The sequence below is a fragment of the Dermacentor silvarum genome, chromosome 5 (assembly GCF_013339745.2).
Source record: "Dermacentor silvarum isolate Dsil-2018 chromosome 5, BIME_Dsil_1.4, whole genome shotgun sequence".
Taxonomy (NCBI): domain Eukaryota; kingdom Metazoa; phylum Arthropoda; class Arachnida; order Ixodida; family Ixodidae; genus Dermacentor; species Dermacentor silvarum.
This window is the reverse complement of record NC_051158.1, coordinates 15,929,153-15,949,761: the sequence shown is the minus strand read 5'-3', so window position 1 is coordinate 15,949,761 and position 20,609 is coordinate 15,929,153. Positions and strand designations below refer to the sequence as shown.

The following is a 20,609-nucleotide window of genomic DNA, read 5'->3' as shown; positions in this document are numbered from 1 at the left end:
CCTTTCAGGGTAAATTTCTTTCACGAAATGCGACCCTCTGGGGTTGAATCTTTTATTATTGCTGATTTAAAATCTTAAGACTGACCTATTTCAAAAAAATTTCAACACAATTTTTTGAGTGACCATAAAATGACAAAAAATATTTCTGTAGGTAAGCATGCATTGTTTATTCATGAATACAGATGGGCTTCCATAAATATTTATAAATACAAGAATAAAAAAGTAGATACATTGAAATAGTAGATATATTCCGATTCAGCACTTGGGTAGTAAGTAGTCCGCATCGGAAGAATCACCGCTCAACTCGCTTACAGCAGAGCAACCAGCACATATGCCCATAGCGTAATCGAACCGTGTATGTGAGCGCACGCAAGAAAACTCGATGGTTGTGCACCCGTCAGAAAAGCCAAACGAGTCACAAACTTGCTGTAATCTCCTTCGTTCCACCGCAAACAAGGGACAATGAATTTTCATGAGCCGAGTCTCGAGAAAAATGCAGGCATGGCAGCGTCACCCATATATGGCAGCATCGTTTGTATGTACCAGTGCCCACCTGTGAATAGAAGTAATCGCAAACCTGTGGGCAACAGACTAGCGAGCATCTAGCGGTGGCCCTTTGAGAGATTCGATACCAGACAGACATCAGTTTTTGCGAGTGCAACGGACAGAAACAGCCCGTGAGACGAAATCAAAACTAACCATACCACACGCCCTCAAATGCGCGAATGCATGAGCGGTCACTGAAATGCCAGCGTAAAGATGCCATGGAATAAAAACCAAGAGACTACAGAGCAAAACAAAAATTTCTTGTATCCACACAGGGCGGCCACACTTGCTGGGCAACAAATAGTTGAAAAATTTGCACGTTTTTCAAACATACACACGGCATCGTAAATATACGGCACCAACTATTTGGGACTTGTTCATGGTGCCATATATTTGAAGCATTGACCCGCAAAGGGTTAACAGCAACTTAGATTCACGCAAGAATGACGAACAGTAACTGACGATGTGTGTGCTGTGCTATATGCTCTCTCTCCCCCTCTCTCCTCCCCTAATTTCATTCTCCCCCATCCCGCTCCCAAATGTAGGGTAGCAAACTGGTTGTGCTAAACAGGTTAACCTCACTGCCTTTCCTTCTCCACTCTTTCTTTCCTTCCTTTGCAGCAACATTTCTGTCGCTGATTTTGCCTGCTGTAGGAACTTGCTCGTAGCAAGTTATCTTTCGAGTGTCCTTTCATCATCAGAAAATTTCCAAGAATGTCTTCAGAGACCAGCGAGCGAAATGTTTTTGCAAGCAGCATTTTTCGTAACATTTGACGCAACATTGATAAAAACGAAGAACGAGCTAAATTCGTAAACTTTAGGAGAAATTTGGGAGAGTTTGCAGGTATGAGCACGCAGCCATGTGATGAACACTGCAAGGTCTCATCCACGCAAGCCTACACACAACAGCCTTGCAAGGAAGGAGAGAGTTTTATAATGCAGCGTTCAAACAACTCAACAGCAACGATACTGCCAACAGCCATGCAAATTATTTCACAGCAAGAGTCGCAGGACATATTTGGGGCCACAAAAGAGTTCACCACATGGTTCAAGAGCTGTGGCAAAATGAAAGACAGTGAAACCATAAAGGCCAACTACCAAAGTTGCTTTGCCAAGCAATCTTGGCAAAGCAACAGGATTGTAACTGCAATAAAACTGCGCAGGAAAGACGTGACACATAGAAGGTGATGTGTTGTATATAACCTTCATCGTGTCTCGTCCTTCCTGCGCTCAAGGTTCTTTTTTTTTCGAGGACAGTAACTGCCTAATTTCCTTATGAAGCCTCGAAATAGCACCTCTGCAGACGTCACAGAATCTGGTGCTTAGCAAACGTAATGCAAATCCAAGAACATGGTCTCTGAAATATTCAGTGATCTACGGCCACTGCCAGGTCTCGAAGGTCATGCCCAACTGCTGTGCTGTTTCTCAATGTTCTAGATTCTGCGCTACTTCTCATGATCTTGTGAACGAGGCTCTAACCATCATTTTCTTTCCAAAAAGTCAGCATATTACTGTGAAATTGGCGAGAATAGAGTTTTGAAAGAATACTTTATTAGACTAAACTGATTTATTGTTTCTCTTTAATGTTCCTTCAATGCTAGTGGCTGCCTTTCAATGCCAGTGGCTGCTCTGCTAAGAAACACAGCACTGGTTTCCAAAATTGGCATGTGCATTAGTTTGCAAAGCTTTCAGTTTTGAAAACGTCAGCAGAATATCACTGTATCGTACTGATTTCACACAGTAGCTAGCCACAATCTGCAAGTAATACCAAGAGTCGAATACAGCTCATCAGCCATGGTTTGGCTGTCCTTGACCTACAGTGTTTAAGTGGCCCTTCCTCAACTTGGTTAAAATTCGATTAGAGAGGACGCCCTTCAAGACAAGCTCTGTTAAAACAAATATTTGAACTCTGTGATAAGCTGAGCAGTTTATGGACATTTGTTTAGTTCCCCTATGGGTCAGTGAACATCTGTCAAGAGAAACTTTGGCAAGACAAACAGGTTTTCAAAGTCAGTGATGGCCCTCCAATTTTGATGTAAAGGTCAAAGTGATGGGAAGGTCAGTATAGGTCAAGGCCTGAATACTAACCTTTCATTACAGGTGTCTCAGATCGGACACTTTCTTCCCAACATAATAAACAGACTTATACTGGCTTCAATATTACTGATGTGTTTTTCCAAGCAGCGTGATCTAACATAAACAGCAATTAAACAGGCTTTGTTACCACTAAGTACAGCCCCCTTTTTTTTAGTAATAAAACCAACTTGCTGCCTCAAACAATGTTGGTAATGTTGCCAGATTCCCCTGGGACAACATGTCAAAGTTGCACTTTGCTGACCCCCCCCCGAAAAAAATTTCTGGCTACGCCCCTGAGGCTAACGTACCATTCAGTGACGACAGCTCCTGAGTGCGCTTCTCCATGGCCTGCAGCAATTCCAGCTTCTCCTTTGTCACCTGCTCCAGGTTTCTCTTGCACAGTTCCTGACAGACAAAAAAAAAAAAAAGAAGCGCAATGATGTGTCATTGCCCATTACATACCTGCCAACCTGTTAACGTTGAAACTCGTAAAATAATACAGACAGGACACCGAAGCGAGGGGGAAGAGGGGGTAGCAAGCATTTTTTAAAATGCTTGCCCTAAGCACGTGCCTTTACAAGGCAAGCATACACACATTATTAAAGATGATTTACCTTCTTTAGACACAGCAGCAAACAAGCAACAACAAACTTGGCATAGTAAATACTGACAAGCTCAGCACAGTTTTTAGATCACAGTGGCATTTTCAGTGACCTGATGATGCTGATTTCCCCTGCTTCAAAATATTTTCGGTATAAGCTTGCTGGAAGCAAGTACTTGTTCTGAATCTTTTCAACATCAGAAGACTTCAAATGGTAGGTTTGGGGATCGATGGGCAAAATTTCTTCATGAACAGTACTCGAAACCTCTTTGAAAACAAGCCCAAATTCGCAAACATCACAAAAATCCGGGATTGCTGGCAGGTATGCCATTAGAATACGAAAGCAGTGCTGTCACCATTGTCAGTTAAGCAGGGATGAAAGTTCAGCCCATTCCTCGTGCTGTTCAAAAGGGCTCTCAGCTTCGTCAAGTCAAAAGCATCCTTCGCAACTTGAACTTAAAGAATCTCGACTTCCTCCACTTGTGCAAGCGTCTAACAGATGCACAAGCTAAGCTATTCAGCATACATGCGGCAGGACTTCTTTTCTAATTCACAAGTAGGCTCCTCCATGTATGCACATTTTCCCAACTTAGTGGTAGCGGTGATCGTCGGTCAAATCACCACCAAGTGCAAATCACATGCTATCACTTGGCTGCTAGCACTTCCACCTTGTAAAACACACATGCACAGCCTGTGTATATACCGGTTCAAAGATTGGCTGCAACCATTAGCTGGGCAAGCGGCTTTGTGGGAAAGCTAGTTTCTCAGTTTAGGAAGAATGTTTATTGCACTAGCAGTTACAACACACACACACACACATTGGCCTCGGGATACAAAAGCGGGCCTGAAATTCCCGAGCAACACCAAAGGTACCAATTCACACAGTAATGGTTAACGTGCATGAAAATCAGCCCCAATTTCCAATGCCTGTTACATCTAACTAGACGGTACAACATGTGCCACAATCTACACACTCTGCAGTCAGGAACAAAGCATCGCTACAGGATGTCCCTTCTGTTAACATTGCAATGCTTCTTAATTATTTCTTAGTCATAACTTTTGTTAACTGAATGACTGAAATCTTTCAAATTTGCCTAGTCGACCATGTTTTTTTTTTTTTGTTTTTCTCTCACGTATATAACCAGCTTTCTAAGTGCCTATTTCTGAGCTTATTAAAAAGAATGTATTTCTTGCTCTGTTCGCTTAAGACCTTTGTGCACACTCCGGCATTAACAGCGAAGCCCATTAAAAAAGAAGAGGATATGCTTATATATCTGAGTAAATGCAGGAAGCCTACACCACACCTGTCAAAAAAGATACTACGTAACACTTGAATAGAACAAGCTCTCAATGCAATAACCAGATTCTCACCAAATCAGCCTTGGTGGCCGCAGTCGCTGCCTTGGAACCTTCCAGTTCCACTCGGCAGGTGCCCAGCTCAGACGCTGCAGGGACAACAAAAATAGTGTTTCTTAAACACTTAACCATCAAGGACTCCTAGACTCACTCATTGATGGACTCAAGTATATATATAAATATTTTTTAAATCTTAAACGAGATTTGACAGGCCATTTTCAATTTGCATTTCTTTTTTCATTAAATGAAAATCCATAACCTCCAAGTCATAGGAAAATACTGGTAAACATCAATCAGAGCAGCACCTTAAATAACTTGCTATAATGGTTGTTTCTACCAACCAGTTCTGGTTTCAATACCCAGGAGGTGTACGCAGCACGGACGTCATTATGCATGATTTCACTCCTTTCCTGTGATCACTACGGCTGCCACATGCGAGTGCAGCCAGGGGAAGTATTCTCGCGCAATCACTTTTAACGATAATTTCACTTTTGTGAGATTCAGCCCATGAGAGCCAAAGAGAGCTTCATTCTTGTGTTTGCCTGACCCTTGTGCAAATACGTCCAGTGTCAATTCTCGCGATTTTGAAACTATCTCCGAAAGTGATCATCCGAGAATACGTCCCAGAAAAAACATGTGCAACACTCGTATATTTCCTTATGAGACACGTCATCGTACCTAGCCTTAATGCTATACAAAGTCAGCAAATTTCACTCCATGTAATGGCAACAGGATAATGTCAATAACACCAAGTCGGGCATTTTGAGACCAACTTTAGCATTAAATTGAAATGAACTACAAATGTTTCCCAATTTGCACACTAGCTAAGTGTCATCCTATTACGTGCAAGAAGCGCATAGTAGAATTTTTAGATATTGGAAAGGAAGTGTCAGTATACTCCGTTGATGCAAGAATGTGATGACACGTATGCCAAAATGTAGAGAGTTTTGTGTAACGAGTTCACAATGTTTACGAGAGATTTTGGGCTCGTACATGAATATGCAACTGACATGGTAGCATGCTTTACTTCACCTCTTATTCCCCACACTGGTTCCCATGCCAGTGCACTTGCTTCATATGGACAAGATACATTTACTTTCTACCTAATTTGCACAATTTTCATTAACACACTGAACATGCAGAAGACTGCACATAGGCCATCTTGCCAAAAATTTTTCATGAGTAGTTATTCAGGGATATATTTTTAGCTCCAATTACACACTTGTACCTAAGAAATTAAGGACACAAGCCAATGTTCAGACGGCAATGTCAAGCACAGGTTCATAAACCAGAGTCAGATGGCCATGCTTAGATTGTATGTGAAGGACCTTTTGCAATATCAGTTAAGGAAAGTGACACTACGCAGGCCGGCTAAAGCTTACATGTGATGTAGCTGAGTCCTACGAAACACTCTCTGATAAGGGCGCTGCATCACTATAAAACCGGCTATTGCAGTAAGCAATGGTTATCGACTTGTTTGATAACGAAATGTACAAAATATATGCTTAACTGTATGCAAGGCAGCATGACCCCGCTGTTAACTCGAATCCTCGGATGATATCCCAAAAATAAACAAATCATACAATGGCCAGATTACTGCAAAGAAGTGACTGCACATATCCTAAAACAGCAACGTACAGTTGAGCGCCTCTACAACGAACACCTCTACAATGAAATTACCTATGTAACGAAGGAATACTTCTGTACTGGTTCTATTGCAAGCCGAGCGGTGCACGACCTTTACAACGAACGATTTCGGAGGCCCCAAGCACTTCGTTATAAAGGCGGTCGACTGTAATTCTTTTTTCTACAGTGGTAAGTAAACCGTTTTTATAATGAGGCTTGCATGAGACACTAGGTACAACATGGCCTTCAATACGACATGTGATATGTTTGAAAGATAGTTGTTCATGCAATTGGAACCTGATGGAAACTTGGATGCAGTTGCTAGAACAGTTAGTCACACATCCGACTGTATGCCAAATTGCACCCCGTCTCTTCTTACTTTTGAGCATCAGGCCTACGTGTACGCCGCAGTTGACGCGCAAGCATCAGACAGCTAAAAATTTTTAAAAAGGAAAAAAATTGTTTGTACCGAGCTGTGCTGCCTGTTGCTTGGCCTTCTCACAGGCATCCTCGAGTACAGTGACCTGAGCCCGGTGCTCAGACAGAGCCGCTTCCAGCTGGAAGGAGCTGCGTTCTGTGCAAAAATAAAAGACAAAACACCAATGAGCCATGCAGTGAAGTCAACACCAACAACCAAGGTAACCAGTTTTATACAAGTGAATCAGTCTACAAATTGAAACCTTGCAATGCACAGGAAATGATGAAAAAAAAAAAAAATCAGGTTCACTGAACGACTGACTGCTCGTGTTTATTATTCCAAAACAACACATGCGACAGCGGAAAGCTGTGAATTACTTTTGACCACCTGGCGTTTTTTAATGTGTACCTAAATCTGAGTACTCGATCATGTCTGCATTCCATGTAAATCAGAATGCAGCCAACACAGCTGGAAGTAAAACCCACCGCCATGAGGCCGTGGGTATCATGGTAGCCATTTAGCCACCATGGAAGGTAGGAACAACTTTTCAAGTTTATACAGAGTAACAATGTTCGACAAATTAACACAATAGTGCAAGAGAGGACTTGTGGTGAACAGAGTGCACCACGGATGCTGAGTCATGCAGTAAGACACGCACAAAGAAACAAAACAGCTGTGTTCCAGAGTTGTTCTCACGTCAGGTCTTTTATCCAGTTGCATTACCAACGACAGTGTGTTGAACACTGGCAGAAAGAATGGGCAAGTATTCTTATAATGGTCTGCTGGAAAGCTTGTTAACAGTACTGAAAAGCCAGTCAGTGCAAGCAAAACACAAGCAAGTAATAGGTACACAAACAGTACAGAAAGGTTAGACTATTTAATCAATTTCAGCATACTGGGGTGTATATCGAGTAATGGTTCTGTGCAGGGTGTTATGACAGCAAGGCAAATGTGTGTTCTAAACATGTTAACTAACCACAAATGAACTATCTAATAAGAACAAAACAAGGTAAATGAGAGCAAATTGCGGCAATGACGCAGGTCACCAGTTAGAACTAAACCCAGCCACAATTTACTCCACTATATTTCATTCAATTAACTTTCAGACCTCTGATGTAATTTTTAAAACCCGTATGAACACACAAACAGCAAATGGTTTTATTTTTTGCAACCGTGTTCAGATTGGCCTCCAATCTCCAAAAAAATATATCCACGGACTCCATATTCTGGCGTGTGTGCTTGTACAAAGTTTGTGTAAAGCAAAGACTTTATTAATGTTCATACTCGTTTAAATGTCCACTCAAAGGCAAATAACATAAACATGATTGTTCTACTAAAAATTTCTCATGACCCTGCAGCATCTACCATGTCAAGAAAATGTGCCAGCAATTATGGTTTCTATGGCAATCACAGGAGTGTGTAACACTGCAAAAGCAGATATAAAGCCTCCACAACTAAATTAAAATTTTCTTTTTTAAACGATTAGTTGTCGCAATCATTCAAGAGAAAATTACAAGCGAGGAAACAGTGGCCTGATGAAACCAATGCCATATACAATGGGTTCGTAGTCGGCACCTGTCGTGCCAAGAAAATCTGCCAGTAATCGTCATGGTGCATACGGCAATCACACACAGTATGAATAACATTGCAAGAACAAATCAAAAGTATCCACAAGTCCACTAAAAAAAAACGTTAAAATGGTTCATTTAGATGGTTTTGTGCTGATTAGCTAGTTCAACTACAGTTAGTTAAGCTTAATACAAAGGCGACTTTTAAATGTTCGGAGGACTTCGTAAAAGAGGTTCGGGACCGTATAGTTTTATGCCCAGACAGGAACCAACATGGGCGGGTCATCGATATTTTATCGTTGGCTACCTCCCTTTAGTTCTGTGACGCAGAGGCTGGAAAATCTCGCGTAAATGTAGCTTTTTGGTGGCAATTTGTGTCTTTCAAGTTAAGAGTCACAGCAAACAGACTATAATCTCAATGAAGTTATAGACGTGCACATACGACCACAAGGCCCACGCACTATTGTCAATCAAAGCGTGTTTTCATTTTTACAACACGGCGAATATGCCAAAAGCCTTACGTAACATCTACAAGAGGCACGCACAAAATGTCATAGGCGGCAGGATTGTGGTTCGGTTACAGGTCAACGGTCAGTCTCACTAAATAAAGTGCAGGCATCGAGGAAAGCTAACAATTCTCTTCTATTTTTAACTAGAAGCTTAACTCAACAAGCAAAACACAGAGAATACCAGTTCCGGATACAAGTAACGGACAACGTTTGCACAACAATTTCAAATTTAGTCCGAAAGCATTGTAACGCCAGTGTGTGCTTCACTTGTCAACAAGCTAGCTGTCACCAAGACGGTTGTCAACTTCGTCGAACTTTGTGAATGCGAGTTACCTCCGTGAGACAAAACGTCAGCTGCCGTTATCTCACGAAATGGACAAGTGTGTTGAATTATTGTGTTGGCGAGACACCGGCTTACCGCATCGAGCCTTGAGCTGAGCATTTTCTTCACGGAGCTCCTCGGTGGTTTTGGTGCTCAGGGAGACGTAGCTTTCGAGCTTCGCCCTGCTGGCTTCCGCGAGGAGCTCTATCTCTTCGACGTCGAGAATATCTGTCAACATAACGCCGACACACAAACGGCAGCAGTGCCGGCAACGACTAACAATAACGGCGAGAAATGCCCGCCATGTGCTGTTTGCGACGCCGGCTTCTCTATGATCAAATGGTGAGCGGAAACGGAAGCGCAGAGGAAAAAAAAGTATATCACGTGGATCGTGGAGGCGCGAAATCTGAATTTGCTTTGGGTGCAATCACGGCAATCGTTTATGGTACGCGAAGTTGTTCTGCTCTAAGCAGGATTATACAACAACGCTCAGATACGGATAGATATCACAGTCGATTAAGTAATCTCTACCAGCGCGATAACCGTGCATTGCTCCTTATGTACAGTCGAGGGCAAAATTTTAAAGACCACGGGAGCGGCCTTCTGACAGCTGCGCGCCTAAGTACGAGAGCGCGTACTGCGCGCGCGCGTCCTTTTTTACCTGCCAGTCAACTCGTTTGGTCGCTTCAACCGGACACGCACCAGAACGCGGGCGAGAGAGCAAGGTGCCACTTCTGCAGTCACGTGGAATCGCCCGAGTGATGATATCATCATATCGTGACGAAAACACTTCATTTGTACTGGCAGCGCTGGGAGCGCGCCACCCTCTGCGCCTTGATTCTACACCTTCCGCGGCGCGGAACACATGCTGTGCTTCTGAAATCGAATTATGTGATAAGGTCTGAAAGCAGCGATGTCTTTTGCTCTCTACGATTCCACGGCGACTGCAGAAGTGGCACCTTGCGCTCTCTCCCGCGTTCCGGTGCGTGCGCGGTTGAAGCGACCGAACGAGCAGGCTGGCAGATAAAAAAGGGACGCGCGTATTTAACGTGTTTAACGTATTCTAGAAGAGTGTCAACCTGTTCTGTTATGTGGTTGCCGACATTGTTGCTCTGGGTTCCTAGAACGGGACCAAGGATTCTCTGAAGCCGTCACGTAACGGCTTTTCTCCTTAGCCCCTTTCGAAATATATAACTGTCGTGAAGAAAAAATAAAATGAATAAATGAACGAATGATTGTAACATTGGTAAAAATCGTCTGGTCGGGAAGAGGCATGGTAAGTAGTTGAAAATTGAACGAAACGTCTCTTATTTTTCATTTTTGCACCTCAGTGTCCAATTAACTACTTATACCATTGCTAAATATGCGCCGATATAGTACATTGTAACAGCAGTAAACTTCTCTGGTATTGTAGATGTTCACTGCAAGTAAAAACGTTCCCGCGGTTGTACCCCCCCATTCCTTCGTTAACACAAGCACACTTTTTTTAGTTTAGGCTGTTTTTGTGGTATGAGATAAGCTAAAACGCGAATAATGCTAAAAAAGCCAGACATGTCCGAATTTTTATCATCATCATCAGCCTATATTTATGTCCACTGGAAGACGAAGGCCATCCTACGCCATGTAATGCGTAGGATGGATAACAGTTACATAATAACGGATAACAGATAACAGTTACAGAATGGATACCAAGTGAATGGAAGCGCAGTTGAGGACGGCAGAAAACTAGGTGCGGTGATGAAGTTAGTCCAAATTTTATTGCGCCGTAAAAGAAAGGTTCGATCGAAAAGAGAGAAGGGTGGAGGTATAGTGGAGGCTTGCGCTAGTTGGTTGTTAATAATTAAAACCGTGTACAGCGAGAAGGACTAGGACTAAGAGAGGCGACACACACTGCGCTGAGAAAACAGACAGTATGGCTATCACGTAATGTTCCGTGTTTATTTATTTATTTATTTATTTATTTATTTATTTATTTATTTATTTATTTATTTATTTATTTATTTATTTATTTATTCATTTATTTATTTATTTCAACATAATGTAGCCCCGAAGGGCTATTGCAGGAGGGGGGAGTAGAAAATACAGAGATAGCAAAGAAAAAAGGAAACAAAAGCAAAAAAATATCACAGTTTCGCTATAAGGCCGAATCAATATGAATGCGATACAGCAACATGTTAGAATATTACATGAAGTGTAAGACTCGTAGCTGTAGTGGCAGTATGAAATGAAGTAAACGTAAGCTAAGTAAAAAAGTTGTCGCAGTTTCACCTGAAAGGCGAAGCATCAATTGCGATAGCAAATTTGTAGAGAGCTATACGTAGTAATGATATTAGCTTTATCAACTGTATAAACTTGGACATGCAGCAGCACCGGCAACACGCAGAACTGTTGTCGACGCCGTCGGCGTTTTGCCCGCGTTCGCTCAAAATGCGTGCGGCGTTGGTGACTGTTGCCGGAGCCTCTGATATAAATAGGCACTTGGTGCCGCCGCTAAACGTCGCCTCCCTTCCCTACCCCTCCCCCCCCTCCCCCACGGCCTCTCGCCCGTCGGAAGAAGGCGCGTTTGCTCTACATATATGGTGATTCTAAAGGAGGAAAGAGACGCCTACTTCTGCAGCCCTTAAGGGAGCACGGCGCAGAACGCGCGTTTCTTCTCCGCCGTGCGTTCACTCCCCGTGAAAGCGCGCGCCCCTCGCACCCTTTCACTCGCACATACAGCGTTCGGAGGCGCTGAGCCGTGCTCCCTCAAGGGCTGCAGAAGATAGCGCCAACCTTTCCCTTTCCCTCAAGAACCACTTATCATCATCGCGGCGACGGTTTCATCTCCATTGACGTCATACGGAACCTCATGGCGACGCCGACGGCAGAAATCTGCTTTTGAGTGTCCATATAATTGCTATCGCAATAAAACGAGCTGTTGTGCTAGGGGTCCTTTGTCGGAATCCTGCCATCGGCCAATTTCATTTACTGCTTAATAATTAAAGCGAACGCCTTCCTTAGCGACTTTACCACCACTTTTCCGTGTCGGAAGTGTTTCAAACCTCTTTCCTGGGCCGATCCCGGATGTAGTGCACAGTCGCGCTCATAAAATTACATCATTTGCAGGTTCGAGCTCTGTTATTGTTTCGCACTATTAATATTTAAGTCTGAAAAGATTTAATATAAAGGCATGCACCGTCGGTGTCCTGCTTCACGACATTAATGAATGTCGAATGGTGACATTCTCAACATTCTGAGGAATAACTTTGTCAAGAATGCAAGACCTGGTATGAGCAACTTTAGTGGTAGAATGGTGTGGAAATATAACCCGCATATACCGCATGTCATACACCATGGAGCGGCATATAGCATACATATACCTTAGTATATACGGAACCTCACGGCGACGGCGACGGAAAGAATTCGGTTCGAGTGTCCATGTAATTGTTATCGCAATAGTAATTCAGGCAGAACCCATGCATCTCACGACGACTGTCGACAGTAATTATTGCGTTAACATTGAGTCAATATAGCGACACCGCGTATTGCCACCGTCGAAACGTGTTATGTATAAGGTGTGTACAGCAGCGGGACTCCTCTTTCTCGCTAAGAACACTCGGCGCCATCTAGTGCCTCCACCGCGAAGCCTGCGCGTGGCCTCCGTAATGCATGGCACGCCGGTGCGTGCGAACCATGGTGCGAACGCTGAGAGGATGTGTCCCTCGATCGCTTACCGCACACTCGGTGGCCCATACTCGGTGTCTCAAGTTGGCGAGTGTTTTAATTGAAAAGCGGCACGTCCCCAGTGCATTTGTGGCACAGCCTGCAAATGCGTCGGCTTGCTGCCCTTGAGGAACCCTTGTTACGAGGGTTCGATTGCGCTCAGCATCGGACAAATTTAAGCGATCTTTCTTTTTTTTTTTTTGCCATTGTTGGGCGGCACATTCCCAGTGCTCCAAGTTGGCGTCAAAGCAGGGGAGGATACATAAAAGGCAGGTTTCGCATCTACAGTGACCAATGTCGGCGTGAAAGAGGTTCGTTGAAGAGTGGCACGCATGTACACAATGGCACATACTCAGTGACGCAAGCTGGTCCGATATGGTTGGTTTCGAACCCTCAGAACAGCTGCCCGATCTGCCACCGATTTGACCACTAACGTGGTAGTGACCCAGGCAGGTGGGAAAGTGGTTACATGCACACATACTTAGATATGTAGCCCCAGGAAAGTGTGTGAAGCACCCTAAATGCTAGCACATTAAAAGCAAAGCACAATACAAGATGCAATAAAAAAAAAGAACTAATATATATCGGACCACGCAAGAGAGTCAAGTGGCAGTACTTTCTTCTTCTCCCTCCACCCTATGAATGGACGTGGTCGCCTGTAAACTTGTAATATGCCTAATATACCAAAGAATGTACCAAATGTACATCCAAAATGTGCCAATCTACCAAAGCCAATTGGAGTGCTTTGTGTAGAACCAGATTGCAAAAATGTCGTCTAATTACAATGCGCGTGACGACATTCAGATAAGCGATGCGCGTCAGCAACGACTTCGTATAGCTCAGTAATAATGCTACGTGCAAAACCTCTGTGGTTGGTGCTATGTGGTCACTCGGTTTGGCCACGTTTCGCTTCGCTGGTGGCGATGATGAGGCTTATTTAATGTCACAAACGCACTGTGGGGGGTAGGACATGAATCGGGTGGAAATATGATAGGCGTGATGCGCTTGCTATATCACCTTCTTTTTCTTTTTCATGCTGACACTTTTTGTCATGGCTTCCGACGCATACGCGGTAACACGTATTCTTAGCGGGCGCGTGTAACTGAAATCCGACGACTTTCGATGCTTTTATCATGCACTATCACCAACGCCATGCTTCAATTCACCATTGCCGGCAGGTACGTATGGGTGATAAACATGATGATTTCGAGCGCGTCGAGTGATCGATAGATGAAAATAACCGGCTATTATTACTTTACGTGGAAAAAATAGCAATAGGCTGATTTCTTTTAAAAAGAATAAGTATCTGCCAGCTTTTCTTTTTTTTATCATCCTTTCGGCCACTTCCGTGGTTTGCATTCATTCCAACTGCAAGATACTTATTTCATTTCACTTTATAAAAAATTTATAGCAGTTTTTTCACCGCCCGATTCATTGCCGATCCCCCAGAGCAGGTTGCGCCATTTCACTAGGGAACAAGAATGCACGTCAGTGACTGCGCAGGCGATATTGTTCACCTGCACGCATATACTTTTGGCGTGAGCATCACGGCGCTGCATGGAAAAGTCCAAAGAGTGAAGAAGTAGAAGAAGAACCGGAATGGCGACGCCAAGCAGCAACGAAGGTTCAGCCCCAGGACAACCAGCCAAGACGGCACTTCCGACTGGGCCCGCAAGCCCCACGATGGCGTCTAAGGGAGAGAGTCATACGGACACTGCAGAGCCTGGCGTCACAGCGGTCGGAGGCGCCAAGGATGCCACTACCACGCAGCCCAGCAGCGATGCACCTTCGCCCACTAAAGAACCTGGCCCCGCGGAATACCACGCTGCAACAGCGCCCAACGACTCGTGTCTTGGCAGTGCGATGAATACCCAGAGAGCTACGGACGACGTCGTTACCGACAGGACTACTGGTGCTACGTCGACGAGTCATCCGCCGACGCCAAGGGCTCCCGTCGCCGGCGCCCCGACACCCGAGGCTATGGATCGGGGCACTGCGAAAGCGCAGGGCTCTAAGCGGCCCGGGCCTGCGGATTCTGGGAAAACCAGCCCTGACAAGACGCCGGGCGCTGCCCAGATAACCGCCGAAACGGTGACGTCGGGAGGAGCTAACGCTCGCGGCGCTACATGTAACGTCGATGCTGCGACAGCGCCCGTCGGTGTTGGTGTCGTCGGCGAGGGAGCAGCTTACCGCGTAATCTCTCCTGTCGTGACCCCTCCTTGCTTGACAACTCCCGGCACGACCACTCCCGAAGAGTCAACCCCCGGCGCGACACCACGCGGGGTGACGCCTCCAACCAGCGCAACGCCTCCTATCGTAACATCTCCTGGCGTAACATCTTCTAGTGTGACATCTCCTAGCGTGACATCTTCCGACACTTCTGGTTCGGACGCCACAGGTCAAAAGAATCGCGACGGTTTAACTACGAAAAGCCCCACGGAACCTACCGCTGCGAAGGCGCCACGTCGCGGGAAGACTTACGCTGTGAACTATGGCACGGCGAAATCTGGCACCACTACGCCTCCCAACCCTACACATACGAGTGCTGCAGCATTGGCCGGGCCAGCGTCGCCTCTTACGGCAGTTAGGGCTACGGGACCCAACGATGCGAAGGTAATTAGCGACGCCCAGCCCCCCGCATCTACGGATCCTGGGAATCCGAAGAACAACGTAGTGGTGGCGCGTAGTGCTGCCGATCCTGGTGGTGCGATAAGAACGGCGACGGTCGAAGCGGCGTCCGGCGCTGCTGAGACCGTGTCTGCGAGAGCCACAGGTGCGTCGACGTCCGCCGTTACAGCTGGCTCCGCAACGAAGTCTGGCCGTGGGACGCCTCCCAGTGCGGCCGACCTAAGCATTGCGGGTCCCAGTGGAATGATTGCGGCCAGGAGCACGGAACCCGGCGTTTCGCGACCGGTCAATACGGTATCCTGCTATGACGGGTCCTCCTCACGGCCTAGCGCTCCCAAGGCGCAGCACGTCGCCGCAACATCGCCACCGTCGGTGAAGAAGTCGGCGACCATCAAACGTATCCTCGAGGAACTGGAGGACGTTTCCCGCGACCCGCCACCATATTGCTCGGCCGCCCCCGTGGATTCCGACGATTTGTTCCATTGGCGTGCCGTCATAGTGGGTCCCGAGGGAACTCCTTATGAAGGAGGGCTCTTCCGCTTGGCGATTACTTTCCCCGATGACTACCCTCATAGTCCACCCAAGGTACCGTGCGATATAGATACGTCTAGGGCGTAGACAGACGTCGACGATGTAGATCGACGTAAAGTCCTAGAAGCATAGTTGCATATTAACAACGGAGCTGTTTAGAACTTTAGGCCGACCGTTAGTCCGTGCAGAGCGAACAGAAAACGTGTCTATCCTGGTGGTAGTGCAGAAAGAGTCCAAATGCAATGACACATACCCCTGTGAACAAGCGAGTGTTTAAGCCTAGCCCAAATATGTGGCCAATACTTTGTGATAGCCAATGAATAGCTAATCGATAATCAATAAATTCCGGAAAATGCTGGGGATGACTTGGTAGTGCTTAGCCTAGCCCAAATACGTGGCCAATACTTTGCAATGCGAATCGATAGCTACTCAATAGCTAATCCATAATCGACAGATAATCTAATTCCAGAAAATACTGGGGATGACTTGGTAGTGCTAGCTAGGTGCCGATCAGCTCCGCTGTTTCTTTAGCCTTGCGCCACTAGTGCAAGCTACGCCATTTTTATTTATTTATTTATTTATTTATTTATTTATTTATTTATTTATTTATTTATTTATTTATTTATTTATTCAAAATACCCCTAAAGGCCCTTCGGAAGAGGGTATTACAAAGGGAGGGGGGGGGGGGGGCACTCGGACATACTGTCATAACAATTTGTGATAAAAATGCGACAAAATACACAGACACGACTATGTGTCGCAAAATCAAATTGCGGATAAAACCAAATTAGCACAAAATTAGAAGACATTTGAAAATTGAAACACCTAGAATTCAGAATACATTAAAGGCCCTCAAAATGGAATAATTGGAATACAATATCGGACGGATAGCGAAGGCACCAAAGGAACACAATATAGAAAATAATTTTAAAAAGTAGTACATTTTCACATTGCACAAAGACGTCCCATTCTGATTTACGTACGCAGCATTTGTTGACAGTTAGCGGGGTGAACTTCAGTAGCAATGTCTGATGGTAGGTTACTCCAGTCAAGTATGGTTCTGGGTATAAATGAACTGCGCGTAAAAAGCTGAGTGGCACACAGGGCGTTTGACTTTGAAAGGGTGACCTCGGCGAGGGAAAATGACAGAGCGTGACGGAAGGAAGCCATCATTCAAACGCTCGTGATGATAAATTTTATGAAAGAGCGATAGGCGCGCGTGTTTCCGTCATAGTGATAGGGGATTCAATTCGGCACGATTTTTTTAAAGATGTAACGCTAGAGTACGGGGAATAGTCTGAAAGGATAAAACGAGCAGCACGGCTTTGCAAGGATTCAAGGTTACGTACGATGCAGTCCCGGTTCGGATCCCAGATGGCACACGCATATTCAATTTTAGGTATAATTAATGTGGTGTACGCGAGTTTAAATGTTAAAGTGTGAAGACACTTGTCTGTGTTTAGCAGATGCAAGAGTAACTTTCATGTGATGACGCTATGTTAGATCCGATTGCTAGAGACTATACCGGGTGTTTTCTTTAGAAGGTCCAACATTAAGAATTGCCTCTGTCGCAATTCTAATTCTTGCTCTAAATTACTCGATGAGGTGGCCATTGCTTCTACGAGAAATCGAAATGCCTAATTAAATGTTTAACATTATTACCCTAATTTTTTATTTCATTATTTTATGACACATATTTAAATCTTCGAATCATAGCCGGTGAGCTAGTTCGCAAGGCGTATCCACTTGGAACGAATTCTCAGGACTGTACCAGTGTCGAGATAATAATTTTCAGTGTCCGGCTAAATGCTTTGGCATTCCTGTTACTTTTAAGAAAACGCTGTTTTATGCATCGAAGCACAAAAGTAACTGCAACACCAATGCATTTAGCCGGACACTGTGAAAATTAATATCTCGAAACTGGTACAGGGCTGAGAATTCGTTCCAAGTGGATACGCATTGCGAACTAGCTCACCGGCTATAATTCGTAGATTGAAATATGTGCCGTAAAGTAAATAATTAAAAAGTTTATTAGCGTAATTATGTTAATTAGTTAATGAAGCATTTTGATTTCTCGTAGAACTAATGGCCGCCTCATCGAGTAATTTATATTAATGGTTAAAATTCTGTCATCTGCCACAGGCAATTTTTTTAAATGTTGGGCCTTTTTAAAAAAGAAAAGCACCCGGTATAGACCTGAAAGATTTGAGTAGAATGCCAAATAATAACGTCGATCGTTACAGGGGCAGCTGAATCATAAACTAGATATGTTTAGAGGTAATAGGCTGGTTAGAAATGTGCGTACCATACAAAAGTATAGTTTCTGTAAAGGATCTTGTAAGAGTAAGCATTCTATGGGTAAACGGGCGGTGGCAAGGCCATTAGAATAGGTCATAAATTTTTGCGCGTATGGGATTTATCTATATATAATTGCAATAAAACGTAATGTATCAACGAGCCGCTTATTGTGCAGCTTAGTCTCCAGCAAGTTTCGTAAAGCCGTGAGTGGTTCTTGAGCACGATGTCACGTTCTAACCAAACGAAGATAAAGCGTATTACATTTGCTTCCTTTGCAGGTCACGTTCGCGACCAAAATATACCATCCCAACGTGAGCACTGACGGCGACATCTCCCTCGACATGCTTCTCTGGAATTGGTCTCCGCAGATGAGAATAGACCAAGTGCTACTCTCCATCTGTTGCCTGATGCGAACGCCGGACCTGCAAAGCGCGGTCAATGAGTACGCGACCGTTTATTACAAAGAGGAGCCCGACATGTACGACATAATCGCCCGCGAGTGGACTGCGTCGCACGCGATGTCAGGTAATTAGTGGACCACAGGATCTCGGTTGGACCGCGCGTCTACTGCCAACATAATTTTGTAACGACTGTGCAGTTGGTGCCAGCTAACTCGAGTGCTATACGATAAGCGACAATAAGTTCCGAAAACGTGGTCTATATTCTGAGATTGGGCACCTCGCGTAATTGCGCAAGTCGTGTATCAGACTGCTACGACGAGGGCACTGTCAGTGCCGCCAAAATTATCGCGCTGTCGCATATATTTGGGGGAAATTTTTGGAAAGTCGAATGTTTGAATTTGCGCGAAAAAAATAAACGTGCACTTGACACTAAAACTCGTCCTTTCGAGGAAAATAATCGTGGAATAATGAAATGCATTTGTTGCGGTGTATTTGTTGTGTGTATGTATAGTGACTTTCGAGGTTTTTAGGCTACATTCTCCGCGCGTAATGATGATTTCGCTGCGTAATCAGTTGTGTGATAAAATTATTTATCCGAGAGCAACTCCTGCCCTAGCTCGAGCACGCACAAATGTGGACGCCTTGACTGTAGGGGTTGATGCCTGTTCTAGACAAATCTGTTGTTTCATACAACGTCAAAGCCCGTAAATAAACCAACGAAACGGGATATAAATGAGGCGTTGCGCGCTTTTTCTTTCTGGATTGGTCGTGCAGATGGAGTCTTCAACCAAAATCAACCACCCCAACGCGAGCAACGACGGTGACATCGCCCTCGACGTCCTTCACTGTAGCAATGGTCGCCGGCGCTGACCGTGGACAAAGGGCTGCTCGTCATCACTAATCTGATGAGACCCCGGATGTGAAAAGCGTGTTTCAGTAAAACGTGGCCAACCACTACAAGGAGGAGCGCGAGATGTGCACGATATGATCGCCCGCGATTATGGACCCAGATACATATACGATGCCATAGCCGGAAGAGAGTAAAGCCGGCGAGATTGGGCACCTCGGATGTGCTGGTAAAAAAAAGATATATGAATCGCGCGTGATCTTCGCTATCATGTTCGAGGATGCCACTTGGGGTCACGTTTACAGCTAAAGATGGCGTCAACAACCTGCCTCCCCTTCCCCTTTCCTTCTATTTGGGCATGAATTGAAACTATGCAGACCGAAGTGACAACCGTTGATCCCCGCAAATAAACACAGTTCTGAGGCAACCTCAATTGAGTTGGAGTATAAGGTTCATGAAAGGAAAGGAAGTGCCATCTACTCAACTGTAGCACGAGGCTTCGCAGTTTGAGAAAAACTTGTTTTATCTGGAGGTCGTGCCCTGGAGCAACGCCTTTCCGGGGCGGTCGCTCTTCCTTCGTATAGCTTTGTATAGCTTCATGCTTCACTCGGGTGGATAACAATTTTCCCCCTTTTACACGCTGTTGTCCTTGTCGAAACGCGTATAATATGGCTTCCGCTTTTGTCCATTGCTTCACAGTACATTTCTAGGATAGCTTGATTTTCTCTAAAATAAACCGCCGCCGCCGCCGGCGCAGGGAATTGCGGGAACTGAGTAGAACAGTGCAAGCAGAAGATGCGGAAGGACGAGGCAAGACGAAGCGCTGACTTTCAACGATATTTTTACGCAACGCGGTGTCGGATATATTGTATACAAACTAGCGCAGCTGGCGCACACGCATTTAGTATGAATTTACCTAACATGCTCATTCGTATATTCAGTAAAATTCTTGGAACAGCGACATTTGCGATGAGTTGCGTTGGACACTTCGAATGTTTTTTGCAGGTAATAACGCGAACTCTCCTTTTCGCATTATCAGACCACTTTTCTTTCCTTGCGTCTAGCAGTTTTCGCAATGCACCCAGAACTGACGGCAGCGCCGGCGTTCTTGAAAAGTATACGCTAGCTGATGTCTACGTTTTGAAGAAATTTTGAATAAAGAACCCGTACACATGAATTG

General features: G+C 44.9%; 2 protein-coding genes across 3 annotated transcripts in view; one reads left to right on the top strand and one right to left on the bottom strand.

Moving 5' to 3' along the window:
* Nucleotides 1-9,383, bottom strand: part of LOC119452946 (nucleoprotein TPR-like) — a 134,634-nt gene extending 125,251 nt beyond the window's left edge. The window contains exons 1-4 of one of the 2 annotated variants that reach the window (XM_037714907.2): nt 9,119-9,383; nt 6,675-6,779; nt 4,595-4,668; nt 2,931-3,027 (exon numbers count right to left, since the gene is read on the bottom strand). In XM_037714907.2, coding sequence (XP_037570835.1) covers nt 2,931-3,027; nt 4,595-4,668; nt 6,675-6,779; nt 9,119-9,260 — 418 coding nt within the window. In that variant the 5' untranslated portion in view covers nt 9,261-9,383. The remainder of the gene's footprint in view (nt 1-2,930; nt 3,028-4,594; nt 4,669-6,674; nt 6,780-9,118) is intronic. The other variant, XM_037714909.2, reaches the window with a different exon arrangement.
* A 4,847-nt stretch (nt 9,384-14,230) lies between these two features.
* On the top strand, nt 14,231-19,587 carry LOC119452783 (mucin-19-like). Its single transcript, XM_037714729.2, has 2 exons — nt 14,231-15,937; nt 18,460-19,587. Exons 1-2 carry the CDS (start codon nt 14,324-14,326, stop codon nt 18,712-18,714), a joined length of 1,869 nt encoding a protein of 622 aa, XP_037570657.1. The 5' UTR covers nt 14,231-14,323; the 3' UTR covers nt 18,715-19,587.
* The last annotated feature ends 1,022 nt before the right edge of the window (nt 19,588-20,609 follow it).

What these genes read in the sequence shown, in the direction of transcription:
- LOC119452783 (XM_037714729.2), top strand. Translation starts at nt 14,324, where the DNA reads ATGGCGACGCCAAGCAGCAACGAAGGTTCAGCCCCAGGACAACCAGCC. An exon ending in ACCCTCATAGTCCACCCAAG is followed by an intron (nt 15,938 to 18,459) that starts GTACCGTGCGAT and finishes CTTCCTTTGCAG; the next exon opens with GTCACGTTCGCGACCAAAAT.